General features: G+C 49.5%; 1 protein-coding gene across 1 annotated transcript; it reads right to left on the bottom strand.

Moving 5' to 3' along the window:
- Positions 1-12,549, bottom strand: BUB1 (BUB1 mitotic checkpoint serine/threonine kinase). Its single transcript, XM_058835763.1, has 26 exons — positions 12,141-12,549; positions 11,953-12,055; positions 11,698-11,757; positions 11,465-11,609; positions 10,917-11,113; positions 10,391-10,431; positions 10,033-10,127; positions 9,692-9,738; positions 9,399-9,589; positions 9,095-9,243; positions 8,376-8,698; positions 7,681-7,733; positions 7,024-7,164; positions 6,170-6,262; positions 5,755-5,845; positions 5,310-5,385; positions 4,608-4,788; positions 4,049-4,127; positions 3,439-3,650; positions 2,905-3,045; positions 2,217-2,332; positions 1,455-1,616; positions 1,172-1,329; positions 913-1,090; positions 641-747; positions 1-462 (listed from the first exon to the last, which is right to left on the bottom strand). The coding sequence occupies exons 1-26, from the start codon at positions 12,547-12,549 to the stop codon at positions 267-269; spliced, it is 3,744 nt and encodes a 1,247-aa protein (XP_058691746.1). The 3' UTR covers positions 1-266.

The following is a 12,549-nucleotide window of genomic DNA, read 5'->3' as shown; positions in this document are numbered from 1 at the left end:
TCAGTCCTGTCCAACTTAAATCTGACCTGCAAAGCTCCATTTCTCCAAATTCCCGAGGACAGGTAGAGCAGGAAGAGCCCAATCCAAGCACACCCTCCCAAACCAGTTGACAACTCGGCGTATTTTTCCCCCCCAAAAAAAGCACAGGAAGATGCAGGCTATCATTACTGAAGTCAACCCCAAACCCATTTATTATTTAAAACCAAGTTAACTAAAGGAGGATTCCACAGAACTCCAAGTCCTTGCAAACTGTGCAAACTCAACCCTTATTTCCGTGAGCGTTTGTGCTCGATGAGCAACACAACGAGTCTGTTCCGAAGGAACTTGATTTCCTTCGCGTAGGACCTGCAGAATAAATCCTTGAGCTTCTGGCGCAGGACTCCGAGGGAAGGCAGGTTGTGGCAGCTGGGAATGTTCAGCAAGCTCTCAAAGAACTCTTTCCACAGCTCAGCGTTGGCAAGCCTGCAAAAAGGGACAAAACAGCATCAAAAAAGCGCTAACTTCAGCTGCTAAAATACTGATTTTTATTCCGCTCCCAGTTGGAAAAGCTGTGACAGAACCAGACCTCAGAGCCACACGGTACTAATGTGGGTTTCCAGGAAATCTAGGCAAAGATTTGGGGAATATTTTGGATACCCACCTCCTGAAGGTTCCCTCAGGCTTCCAGACCCCATTGTCGTCCTTGAGGCGCATGTAGGTCCCGAAGAGCATGCAGTACACGGTGGCTGCGATCCCAAAGTAGTCTGTCTAAACCAAAACCACACCAGTTCCGTGTCAAAAACACACCCAGAGCGCTAAAACTGAGCTGAAAACACCCCATGGAGGGGGAGAGGCTCTGCAAGAGGCTACAATTCCAGCAGAGCCCAGTTGTTTGGCATGCAGGAAGCTCTGAGATTCCAGGCTGCCCCTTACCTGGTAGTTCCATGGTTTGTTTGTCAGCATTTCCACGCACTGGAACCCAGATGTTTCACATCTGGCAGTGAAGGCCGTTCCCTCAGGGAAGAGCTTCATGTCAATGCTCTGGCCCAGGTCAATGAGGGTGAGGCCATGGCAGAGCCCATCGATGTCACACGTGTCGTTGTCCAGGAACCTTCAAGCACAACAAGAAACAGCCCCTGAGCATCTCCAGGCTCCCATCCGGTGACATCCAGTGACAACAGGAGACACTTGCCTTTCTCCCAGGATGAAATTGTCGGGTTTGATGTCCCCGTGGATGATTTTGCATCTGTGCAGCTCCTCCACCATGTGAAGGATTTTGACAGCAAAGTAGATGACGAGGGCTTGGGGCATCACCTTCTCTGGGAGCTTCTTGTAAATGTTGATGGCGTTCTGGAAGGCAGAGACGCGCGCGGCACGGATTAAGGAATGACACATTCCCAAAGAAGGTGAAACCAAGTGGAGGAAACGCTCCCAAAGAGCAGAGGTGCTCCAGAGCAGAAGCTGGTGGCACTCACCAGCAGCGTTCCGTAGTTGTGGAGCTCCCCCACCAAAACGCTGCCGTTGGGGAAGAAATGGGCGGAATAGAAGTGGATGTAGAGGTGGCGTACGCTGGGGCTCAGCCTCTCCAGCAGCTGGGTTGCAATGTAGAACTCCCAGGGGTTGGCAGGTTTCTGGACCTGGAAGACAGAAAGGGATTTCCTGGGGAAATCTGGGAGCAGTAAAAGCCAAAGCTCCTCTCAGGTTGTGTTTTGTTGTTGATTTTTAATGGCAGATCAGGCACCTTTCCCTCTTGAACTTATCCCAGAACCATTTGGTTTGGGAGGGAACTGAAAGATGATTCAGTTCCATCTTCCATCCCCTGCCACAGGACATTTTCCACTATCCCAGGCTGCTCCAAGCCCCATCCAACCTGGCCTTGGACAGTGCCAGGGATCCAGGGCCTGCCCACCCTCACAGTAATTAAGCTCAGCTGATAAACTCTGTGATTAATCCTCTCAAATCAAGACTTTGACCCCATGCCACAATTCCACACACTCCTTGTGAATCCCTGATGCTCCAAGGAAAACATAAACCACCTTCCTGAAAAATTTCACTTTGGAGGTTAAAGAGGAGCTTTAGTTTTTCCTGAAGGACTAAGTGTTGGAGAGAAGATCCACAAAAAGGTCCCAGGGGCAGACCTGACGTGGAAAGGCCAAGGATGTGTGTAAATCCACCCAGGGGGAGGGTCAGACTCCAGAACTACTCCAGGAGAGCTGCTGTGGCCCAGCACCACTGACCTTGAATATCACTTTCTGATTATTCCGGGGGTTACTGGCATCCAGGATGGAAGCTTGATAGACTTGGGCAAAAGCTCCTTCTCCAACCAAGCAGTCCACATGGAATGAGCTGGAACCTTTAAAAGATTAACATTAAATCCCTCTTGCCAGCTCCATAGAGGAAAAACAGAGGAAAAGAAAAAAAAGAGAGAGCACCAGCCCATATGAATTATTTAATCCTAAATCAAATCTTTCCCTACAAATCTCTTTCTGCTAGGAACAGGAGACAGCAGGAGTGCTGGACGTGCCACACACTCGACCCCAGTGTTTCTATTTTTGCCTGACCCCCTTGGAAGCAGTCAAATTCCAAAGGGCATGCCCTGAAAAGTAAACACTAATGTTTAAGTCCCATAGGGATGTTGCAATCGCTGTCATACAGCTTTTGTTGACATGGGCCCGCTGCTGTTCCACACAAAAGCTGGAAGAGCTGCAGCCCAGTTTAGAGGGAAAACTGGGAAAAATGCCTCATCCAAAGGGCTCGTGCTACAAAAGACAAACAAACCAACCCCAGGCCTAATTCCTAACCTGGGGCTGAGATAATCTGGAGATACACACACAAGGAAGCTGAATTCCCACATACTTCCGTGAAGTTTTCCTAGAAAAAGCTTCAAGAAATGCTTGGCAATGCTAAGTTTGAAGGAGCTCTTACCCAGTGAGAGTTCAGCCTTCAGTTTGATGAATGGAAGAGGAGATTTCCACTCAAAGTAGTTGGTGTAGGTGTGGAGAGGTTTCGGAAGCTCCGACAAGAATTTGCTGATCAATTCCTTGTCCCAAGGGTTCTCAACAAGGACTTCATGGAAAAAAGGGAAGTGTTTAAGCACTGGGTATCATTCCAAGGAGGGAACACAAGCTTGGGCTTGAATGAGCATCACTAATTTAAAGAAAATAATAAACAAAAAACCCCAGGAAGGACAAGGATATGTGAAGTATTTCCTGATTTTTACACTCCAGCTTTTGCACCTGCCCAGAAATCCAGAGTTTCCCAAAGTGTTTGAGCTCCACCAGGCCCAGAACCTGTCAGGATTGCTGCACTCTGGAGTATCCATGGCAGTGTGAAATCCAGGTACAACCCACACTCATCCCTTGCAGGAATCATGGAATTGCTCCCTCCAGAGCACAAATTCCAAGGGCATTCCACTGCCTTTGGAATCCAGGGAAGAAAAAAGCAGGGAATGCTGTGTACCTGCAGGTCTCCCGCTCAGGGCTGTCCTGTCCTGTCCACACAGCCTCTCCTGGGAAGTTCTATCCACCCCAAGGGAGGAGGAATGGCCAGTTCTGCTCTGAGCTGCCTGCTCCTGCAGCCCTTGGGAAGCAGCAATTCCCTGGATTCCAGGCCCTCTTTTCAGGATGTTACCATGAAGCCCTCTCTGTTCTGGGACACGTTCAAGAACAGGGCTACGGATTTAAACAAGATGTTATTAATTATTAGTGGTGTTACAATAATTATTAACCTTCTGCCTTGGTGGTTTGGCACCTTCAGGGAGCAAAAATGTGTCAAATGCCACCGTGGCCAACGTGGAGGTGAATAAAGTGGAATTTTCTTAGGAAAATTAGATTTGGTCAAGCCACTTTACCCGTTCCCTAATAATTCTCAAGTTCACCAAGAGAAAAAAAACAGTGGATTTTTGGCCAGTTAATTTTTAATTTCAATGGGGCAAAACTTAAATCTTGGAAGGATTTTTGGGACATGGTTCACCAAATTCAGTTCCATTTACCCCCAGGGTGCTGGGATGAGTGCTGGGCAGAGCCAATACAGTGGAAAACCTTGGAAAACTTGCATTGGGGCAGCATACCTTAACTTCTTGAGCTTTGACTGCCTGTGCAGTTCTCCAGAGAATTCCAAATCCATCTGGGGAAAATTTTCCTTACAGGCTGAACAAAAGGAGCAAGAAGAAGAGCAAATCAATGTTTATTTCCCCAAAAGCAGGAATATTTGGAGTATTCTCACCCATCAGCTCTGAAAGCTGCTGCCACGAAAACCGGAACTCAAAGCCTCATTTTGAATATCCAAGTTAAAATAACAGCTGGATTTCTCCAGGCAGCAGATCCCAAGACTTAAAAGAGGCAGAGCAGCATAAAGATGCTCCCAAATGGGATTCAGCCAATGTTTGGATATTCCCAACCCCTAGGAATGGTTCACAGCAGCAGTTGGACACAAAAAGCCTCTCGTCCCTCACCACCTCCTCTTATCCCAATTAAAAATCCTTGGAGAGCTGATGAGCTGCTGCTCCACAGGGAATGTGGGCTCGGGAGAGGCAGCAGTGGGAGCCACACCTGGGTTGGGTTTGGGCAGAAATGGAGTCATGAGGCACCAAATTCAGTGTTTTCCACCCAAAATACTCCTCATTTTACCTCTGTCCTCCAAAGGAGGCTGGGAAGAAGCTGCCAGGTAATTAAAGGGTGTGGACATGAGCTGGGCAGCTCGGGCAAAATCCCTGGTGTTGTCTGGACTGGGAGCCAGGGCTTTGTTGCTGCAGGGGCCATTCCACACCGTGTAATCATCCTGCAGGAATTCTGTGCTCCCTGTTTCTTCCTAGGCAGGAAAAAAAAAATTAAAAATAGAGATGTAAAATTAAACCATCAGAATTATCTCAAAATATAAACAAAATCCCATGTTTCCATAGTTTTAGACTAGATCTGAATGTTGGCAATAGTCAAAGCCACAGCAAAAATGCCAGACCACCAGAAATTGCTGTGAGAGGCTGGAAAATACAATCCCATGGGAAGGGATCTCTTCTATCCAAGTTTTTATCCATCTCCTATGGAAGCTGCAAGGTGGCTGCTGGAAGATTAAATGTCTGTTTTTCCCCCAAAGTGATGCCAACTCCACACATTGAGAGGTGGAGTTCTCCATCAATTCTATGTCACTCAACAATCAAAAAAAAGCTCATCCCTTCAGCAGGAAATGAGAAAAGGTATCCAGCCTTCAGCTAGGCATCATTCCTGGGAATATCATGGGACTGGGATAGAGCAGAGGTGAATCCACCCACTCTGGTACCCCTCCTAAGTGCATAACCCAATTCCAAGGCTAACCCCTGCAGCATCACCACTCACTTCTGCTGCGCAGTTGGTCAAGGGATGTTCTCCAAAAGTTCTGGGCTCTCCTGGTTTGCTCTTGTGCTGTAGGACCCTGAAAAATGATCCAAAAAGTTTAGGACAGCTTTTCCCCAGGAGCTTTCCCAGGCACACTGGTCACAACAAAGGTTGGTTTGTTTGAACATGAATTTTAAATTTTATTTTAAGAGTCCCATTTGCAGGAAGCTGCAGCAGCTCCGAGTTATCCCCAGATTGTCCAGAGCATGAAGCCTGCCCAAGCACTGTCCAAACAGAGTTGTGCAATCCCAGAGCAGCAGCTCCTGCTTTTCTCCTGCCACTCCAGGCAGCTGCCACCAGTTGTATCCAAGCCTGGCACAGCCACAGCAAAGTCCCATGGAATGGGATTGATTTTTCCCGTGATTTTTAAAGAGCTGAGCTCAGCCTCTCCTTTTTCCCTCCTTACCTGTTGTTCTCCTTCTCTTCCTCATCCTCAAAGATGGCAAATGCAGGAGTGGCAGGGGCAACAAAGTTAGTTTTCAAACATCCACCAGGCTCTGAAAATCAGAGATAACCCCTGTTATCTTCACCCAGTAAAGATTATTTACACAGCCACATTCTCCCCCCTTCTCCAGGCACGTGATGCTCAGGGCTCCATCCAGCTGCACCTGCAGAATTCCCACTCCAGTCACCTTTCCACCAAGCTCTTGGAAAGATTTTTTCCAGCCCAACCCTCAATGAGAAATCTCTCTCTGGTCACTCTTGTAAAGCCCCTGGGTTTCAGACTGGCTCCACTCTTACAGCAAGGACTGGTGGGAGGTGTCAGTGGGAAATAAAGGATGGAATTCCATGGACTGGGAAAATAAAAGAGCACACTCTACCTTTTCTGCAAAAGGCTTCAAACTGCGCCTCACTGTTCTCCAGGGGAGATGGCTCAGGCAGGAAGGGTGTTTGGAACATATCCATGAGAACACCTAAGAAAGAATGAAGTAAATAAAGGAATAACACTCCCAGAAAAAGAAATTTTCAGAGGTTCTTCCATTGTATAGTAGCCAAATCAAATGTCAATTAACTCTAACAGCCTTAAATGCTAATTAATGATATTCTTATCATTTACCAGCAGTTGATAACCAATTATTCCTCCCCCTTGCATTTAAACACCTCAAACAAGCAACTAGACACAAGAAGGGCCAATTTGGCCAACACGCACTTGGTCACAGCCCTTTTTATTCCCTATCCAAGGGGAGATTCCAAGCTTCCTAAGAGAACAAATTCTCCTCTAATTTCTCAGTTTTTGGGAAAACTTTGATATTTGTAGGACTAACAAATGCCACAGGCTTTTTGGGTTTATTTTTTTCATTTTTATTCAGCTCAGCATCAAGCAGAGCTGGCTGTGAACTTCCAAATTAGCGTGGTTTAGGTCTTCACCTCTCAAACAGGATTCCCTGAGACAGCAGCTCAGACAGCACATTCCCAAAGAAGCCTAGTGGTGATTTATCCAGGAATTGATGGGATGTGGCTGCTGGGATGTAATTAAAACATCCCTCTCTGGTCAGAAGTTTTGGGTCACCCAAACAATCCCAAAAGATAATTAACAATTTAATGCTATTTTCCTTTTTGAATGGTGCACATGCCCATCCCTGAACAGCTCCCTTGGCTAGAAAAGGCCCTGCTAACATTTCCAGGGAAGATCCCACGGACTCCAGGGGAAGGAAAACTTTATTCCAGACCTTACCCAAGGCTTCCTTTGTGTGGACTGTGGGTGATGGCTGCACCTTGAAGGGCGTTGTCGTCCCCATTGCTCCTCCCAGCGAGGTGTTGGGGGTGGCTTGGGAAGCATTTCCACAGGCAAAGGAGGAATTCCCAACTCTGGAGGCTGGAAAACACAACAGCAAGGTCGTTCCTGAAGGAGCCTGGGGTTGTTTATGAGCATTCCAGCAAAATGTTAGTGAGGGATGTAAACAAAAGGAACAGCAGCCACGCAGAATTTGGGGAGAGCTTTGGGCTTGTTCAGGGAGTTGTTTGGCAGATTCCCGAGGGAGGCTGCCCTGCTGGGGCAAGAGGGACCTGGGACAGCTGGGTGGCTTCCAAGGAATCTGTCTGCAATTCCCTGGAATGCTCTATCCCTACACAGAAAGCAAAGCAGGAAGCCAGCGAGGACAAACAGCAATTCCCAACCGTGCTCCAAAAAAACCTGCTCAGAACAGGGGAGCAGGGAGTGGATCCTTGTTCCATGGAAGGGGTGGAAAGGCCCTGCACAGACATGCAGGGATGGAGGTTGGGAAGTAAAGAAGCTTTGCCGGGGTTGGAACTGGTGTCCACATGCAGTTAATGATTCCCAGCTGGGAGCAGCCACACCAATGGCATCAGTCTCCATCCAAAGGTTCTTTACCTTCCTTCACATCCACAGCAGGAGTTAATCCAGTGGATCCCTTGGTAGGAAACCTTCAGAAGAAAGAGTCACATTACCTTGGAATGAAAGCTGTTTAAATCCCATTTTAATCCCTATTTCAATTAAGTGAGAAGTCCTCTAATAAAGATCACCCTGGAAAGTTTCTCCTACAGCTGCCAATAACCTGGGAGGGAGCAGAGTCCTTTAAAAAGGTTAAAATGCTTTAAGAGGTCTCCTGGACACAGTTTGCCTCCAAGGAATTCCAGAATATAAGTGCATAACTGTTCCCACCTTGTCCAAGACCACTGAGCCAGCCTGGGTTTCTCCCTCTGCCCCCCCGTTTTGTGGCCAAGTCCCAGAGCAAAAGTGCAGGGGAGAAATACCAGCACTTTTTATCTTTCTCTGGAGACTCTGGAGTGGGATCTGCAGGAGCAAAGCACTTCCTGGGCTTTATTCCAGGCATGCCAGGGCCAGCCAGGCATTACACACCAAATTTCCTCTTACTGCAATTAAACCACAGGGTAAAAGGAACTAAACATGGCCATGAGGACCAAGTTTGATCCGAGTTTAATAAATAGTGGTTTCAGGTCAGGATTTTTTTTTTTTCCAGGAGGGAAAGAAAGGTTTGTTTTTAGCTAATTCTCAGTGTGGACCCTGAGGACACAACTGTAGAGGAGGAGCCTGTTCACACTCACAGTTCTCCCGCGCTCTGAGGCACAGCAGGGTTGGGATGAGCTCGTTCCTGAGCTGAAGCAGCACTGAGGGGAGGGTGCAGCAAACTGTTCTGGAGCTCTGCCCGAGCTCCAGCTGCGTCCTTCTCCTCCGGTGTTTCCCAGGGGAAGGCAGCTGGGACGTGGAGGGGCTTCTCTGGCTGCAGGGTGGGAGCAGTCACTGGTGGTGCCTGGATTTGGGGCTGCTCAGGCACCAGAGCTTGGCACTTGGGCACATCCAGCCCTGGAGCAGGTGGCATCCAGTTCCCTGGGATGTGAGATCTGCTGGGCCTCACAGTTGAGGGCACCTTTAGGGATGAGAAATGTTCTGTGACACCCAAATTCCCCCCAAATGCAGCCGTTCCTGTTTTCTCTACCATCTCCACATGACCAGAACGTAACAGAACCTTTAGGTTCCCTCCACCCAAGTACAGCCGTTCCCATTTTTTCCTGTTTGTTCCATGTGCCCAGAACCCAAGGGAACTTCTAGCTGTATCTCAAACTAAAGTGTGGAGAAGCAAAGCCACGCTTTGGGGTGAAACCTTTAAAATCTGGGTGTTGCAAGTTGTGCCAGGTTTCCACACTGGTACTGCAGCCTCAGCCTCCAGACTGGGTTAACAACCAAGCCTGGCTCCTACAGCATGGCTGGATTTTGTGGGATAAGCCCAGGCAGAGCATTCCTGTCCATCCCAGAGCCCACTCACCACCCTCTGGCTTGGCTCAGTTGCTGGCTCCAGTCTCGTTCCCTCCAGACTTCTGGAAAGTTGGGTGAGCTGGTCCAGCTTCTGCTGCAGGGCTTGGAGTTCCAGGACTGCCGACTCCTTCTTCCTCATGGAGTCTTTCTTCTCCTCCTCTAAGGATTAAAAAAGGATATTTGATGAGGATACAAGGTCTGTGTGCCATGCTGGTGGCTCACTGTCAGGAGAGACACCACAGTCATGGCATTGGAAATGAGGGATGAGCTTAACCAGGAAACATCCATTTGGAGAGCTGGAAAAGGGAGGATACCCAGTGCCTGCTGCCTCCTGAGGAGCTCATATTTCCTGAAGTATCTCTTGGCTCTCAGCTCCTCGAAGGAGAGCTCGGAGCCCTCGCACAGGAGCAGGTTCTTGTCGTACACCGGGACCTGCTCCCACCCCGTGGCGCCCGACGGCGGCTTCGGCGCAACCTCGGACTTGGAGATGTAGGTCACGTAGTTCCTGGGAGGGAAAGGGAGGAAAGGGCCAAGGTTGGGGGATTTGTCCCAGGGGAGAGCTCATTTTGTCACAGTGGGACTTTAAAAGGACCACCCCAGCACTTACACTTCTTTTCCAGCAGCACAGGATTGAGAATCAGCAGCATCTGGAGCCTAAAACAGGGAAATAAAACACCAAGAAATGAAATTAAATTCAATTCAAGCAGCACAGCTGGCACAGAATCCACTGCTAGTATTGTTCCTGTGATTCTGAGAATGGGTCTGGCCAACTGAGTGTGTCCCAGTGCTTCTCAGATAAAATATTCCTATGGAGCGGGAAAACAGCAGCAATTTCATCTCAAAATCAGTTTTCAGATACACCACATACAGTCCCTCTACCCTTATTCAGCCAAGCTCAGCAACCTCAACTCTGCATGAAACACCTTTCCCAAATATCTCATCATTTACCTGATTTTTGCAGGGATTAGGACTTGAAATGCCTTTTGGAGGAGCCATTTGATTTGCAGCGTGGGAAGTCTGAAGTGGTTTTACAACAACAGCATCTGGGACAGAAAATGTAATGTAAGTCTTGTCTACTCCTTAATGAGTAAAAATTGTTTGCTCCTTGGTGAATTTTTATTAACTTGAAGCACTGGAACATTAATAGCTTGTTTTGAATACACTGCCCTTAAGAATTTTCCATGTAAAGAAGGAAAATAAGGTGGTTTCTACAGGATTTTTTTTTTCTTCAATGAGAAAAATCACTAATTGATGTAAAAAATTAATTTACTGGAACTGCAGATCAAACAGGACTCTTCATCCTCACCTTGCAAAGGATGATTCCGAAGATCATAACTCTGCAGGGAGCTAAATTGCAAAAAAAACCCCTCAGTTATTTCCACAAAATCACCTGTCCCTCACCCTTTCCCCACCTCCCAGCAATCTTGGATTTCCTTGTACAACCATACCATGAAATATAACACTGAAAAGTATGATTTTTACTGTATATGGACACCTCCCCAGCTGGAAAACTAAAAAAAGCCTTCAAGAGGCAGCGAAAGAACAGAATTGGGTATTTGTTTTATGTTTTACTTCTGTTTTTTTGCATTTAGCTTCCCAGAATTAAATGCTTAACTCCAAGACTCAGCTCTGGGATATTTTTCTTTTAATATACATCCCAAAACACCCAACAAATATTCAACAGCAAAGAAACATTGTTAATTTTAAACCCCCCTTTATCAAAAACAAGCACACGGGGAAAAAAATAATCAATCACATGCTACCCACGGTTAATTATGAGTAATTACAAGCACTGTGAGTCCTGAGTAAAGGAGTAGGGGCCCCAGAGTTACCAGTGGAGCTGCTGCAGGCTCTCCCGGGGCTGTGCCTGGTTGAGGAGCCCTTTTTGGAGCACAGCTCCTGCTCCCTGCACGTTGCCTTCCTTCAGCAGCACCTGAGCCCAGGCCAGGTAGAAATCCGAGGTCTTGGCTCCGATTCCCTGCCCGTGCAGGTACTCCAAGTACTGGCAAGGGGAAGAGATGAACTCTGCCTGCACAACACAAATGCACAAAGCCATCAGCGTTTCCAAAAGCAGCCAAGGGAGTTGCAGACAAAATAAAAAACATTAGAATTTCTTAGCTATTGTAGGAGGGAAACACCATTTTCTAAGGATAAGAGAAGTTAAGGCAAATCTCTCCAAGCTACACAGCTTAAAAAACACACTCTTGCTTTTTTCTGGTGCCCGTGCTCTGCAGAGGATCAGAGCTCCTGAGGCCAGGAACTGATCAGAGGATCAGAACTCCTGCTCCTCTTCCTCCTCCCAAAGCTCTTTGCAGTCCCAGAACTGTGGCGTGAATCACTCAGGGTCGCTTAATTCCCAGAAAAGCGCAGCCGTACCCACCAGCTTGACGCAGTAGCTCACAAACCGCGAGTCCTGGTGGTACCTCTTGTCGCCCACGAACATCTTCACCAGCTCCTCCAGGAGCCCGGGCCAGCGGCTCTGCTTCTCCTGGAGCGGGAGACATCCCTCTGCCCACTGCAGGTACCTGGAACCACCCCAGAGTCAGCTCCGGCCCAGGGACGGGGCACCACCCAAGCCGGGGATGGAGCACCCCGACCCAGGGCCACGCTCACCTGTCCCACGGCTCCAGCGGGTCGGGCCCCCGGTAATTCCGGATCTGAGCCTCGTAATTCCTGCAGGGAAGAGGCCGGGATCAGGTCGGGATCAGGTCGGGTGGGAAGCGCCCGGAGGTTCTGCCACCCCCATGGGTCCGCGTGGCCCCGGCATCCGCACAGCTCCGGCGGTCGGAACACCCCTTGATGCCGATCCCCATCCTGCTATCCCGTTATTCTTCTATCCCGTTATCCCGATCCCGTTATCCCGCTCACCGCTCGACCCCGTCCATGCCCGCCCGCCCCAACCGCTCCCGCCGATTCAAACTGGCCGCGCACAGCCCATGCTGCATTCCCATTGGCCAACCCTCGGCCCATACTGCATTCCCATTGGCCAACCCTCGGCCCATACTGCATTCCCATTGGCCAGCCCTCGGCCATACTGCATTCCCATTGGTAAATACCTCCGTCAATCAAACACGAAACCACGCCCTCCGCCACGGCCGCTGGTGCAGTTTCCGTCGCGGCCGCTGAGCGGCGCCCTGGGCACAGCCCTGAGGGCTGTGAGCGCTTGAAAACACCTGGAGAACCGGGAGCCGGCCGGGGAGCGCCCGGGAGCCGGCTCGGGGCGCGCCCGGGAGCCGGCCCGGGGAGCGCCCGGGAGCCGGCCGGGGAGCGCCCGGGAGCCGGCTCGGGGCGCGCCCGGGAGCCGGCCCGGGGAGCGCCCGGGAGCCGGCCGGGGAGCGCCCGGGAGCCGGCCCGGGGAGCCGGCCCGGGGAGCCGGCCCGGGGAGCCGGCCCGGGGAGCCGGCTCCATTTCCTGATACGCCCTCACGCCGCGCTCTCCGAACTCGCGCTCCTGGGAACAGCTCAT

Source organism: Poecile atricapillus, chromosome 3 (assembly GCF_030490865.1).
Source record: "Poecile atricapillus isolate bPoeAtr1 chromosome 3, bPoeAtr1.hap1, whole genome shotgun sequence".
NCBI lineage: Eukaryota > Metazoa > Chordata > Aves > Passeriformes > Paridae > Poecile > Poecile atricapillus.
This window is presented reverse-complemented; position numbering and strand designations above follow the sequence as displayed.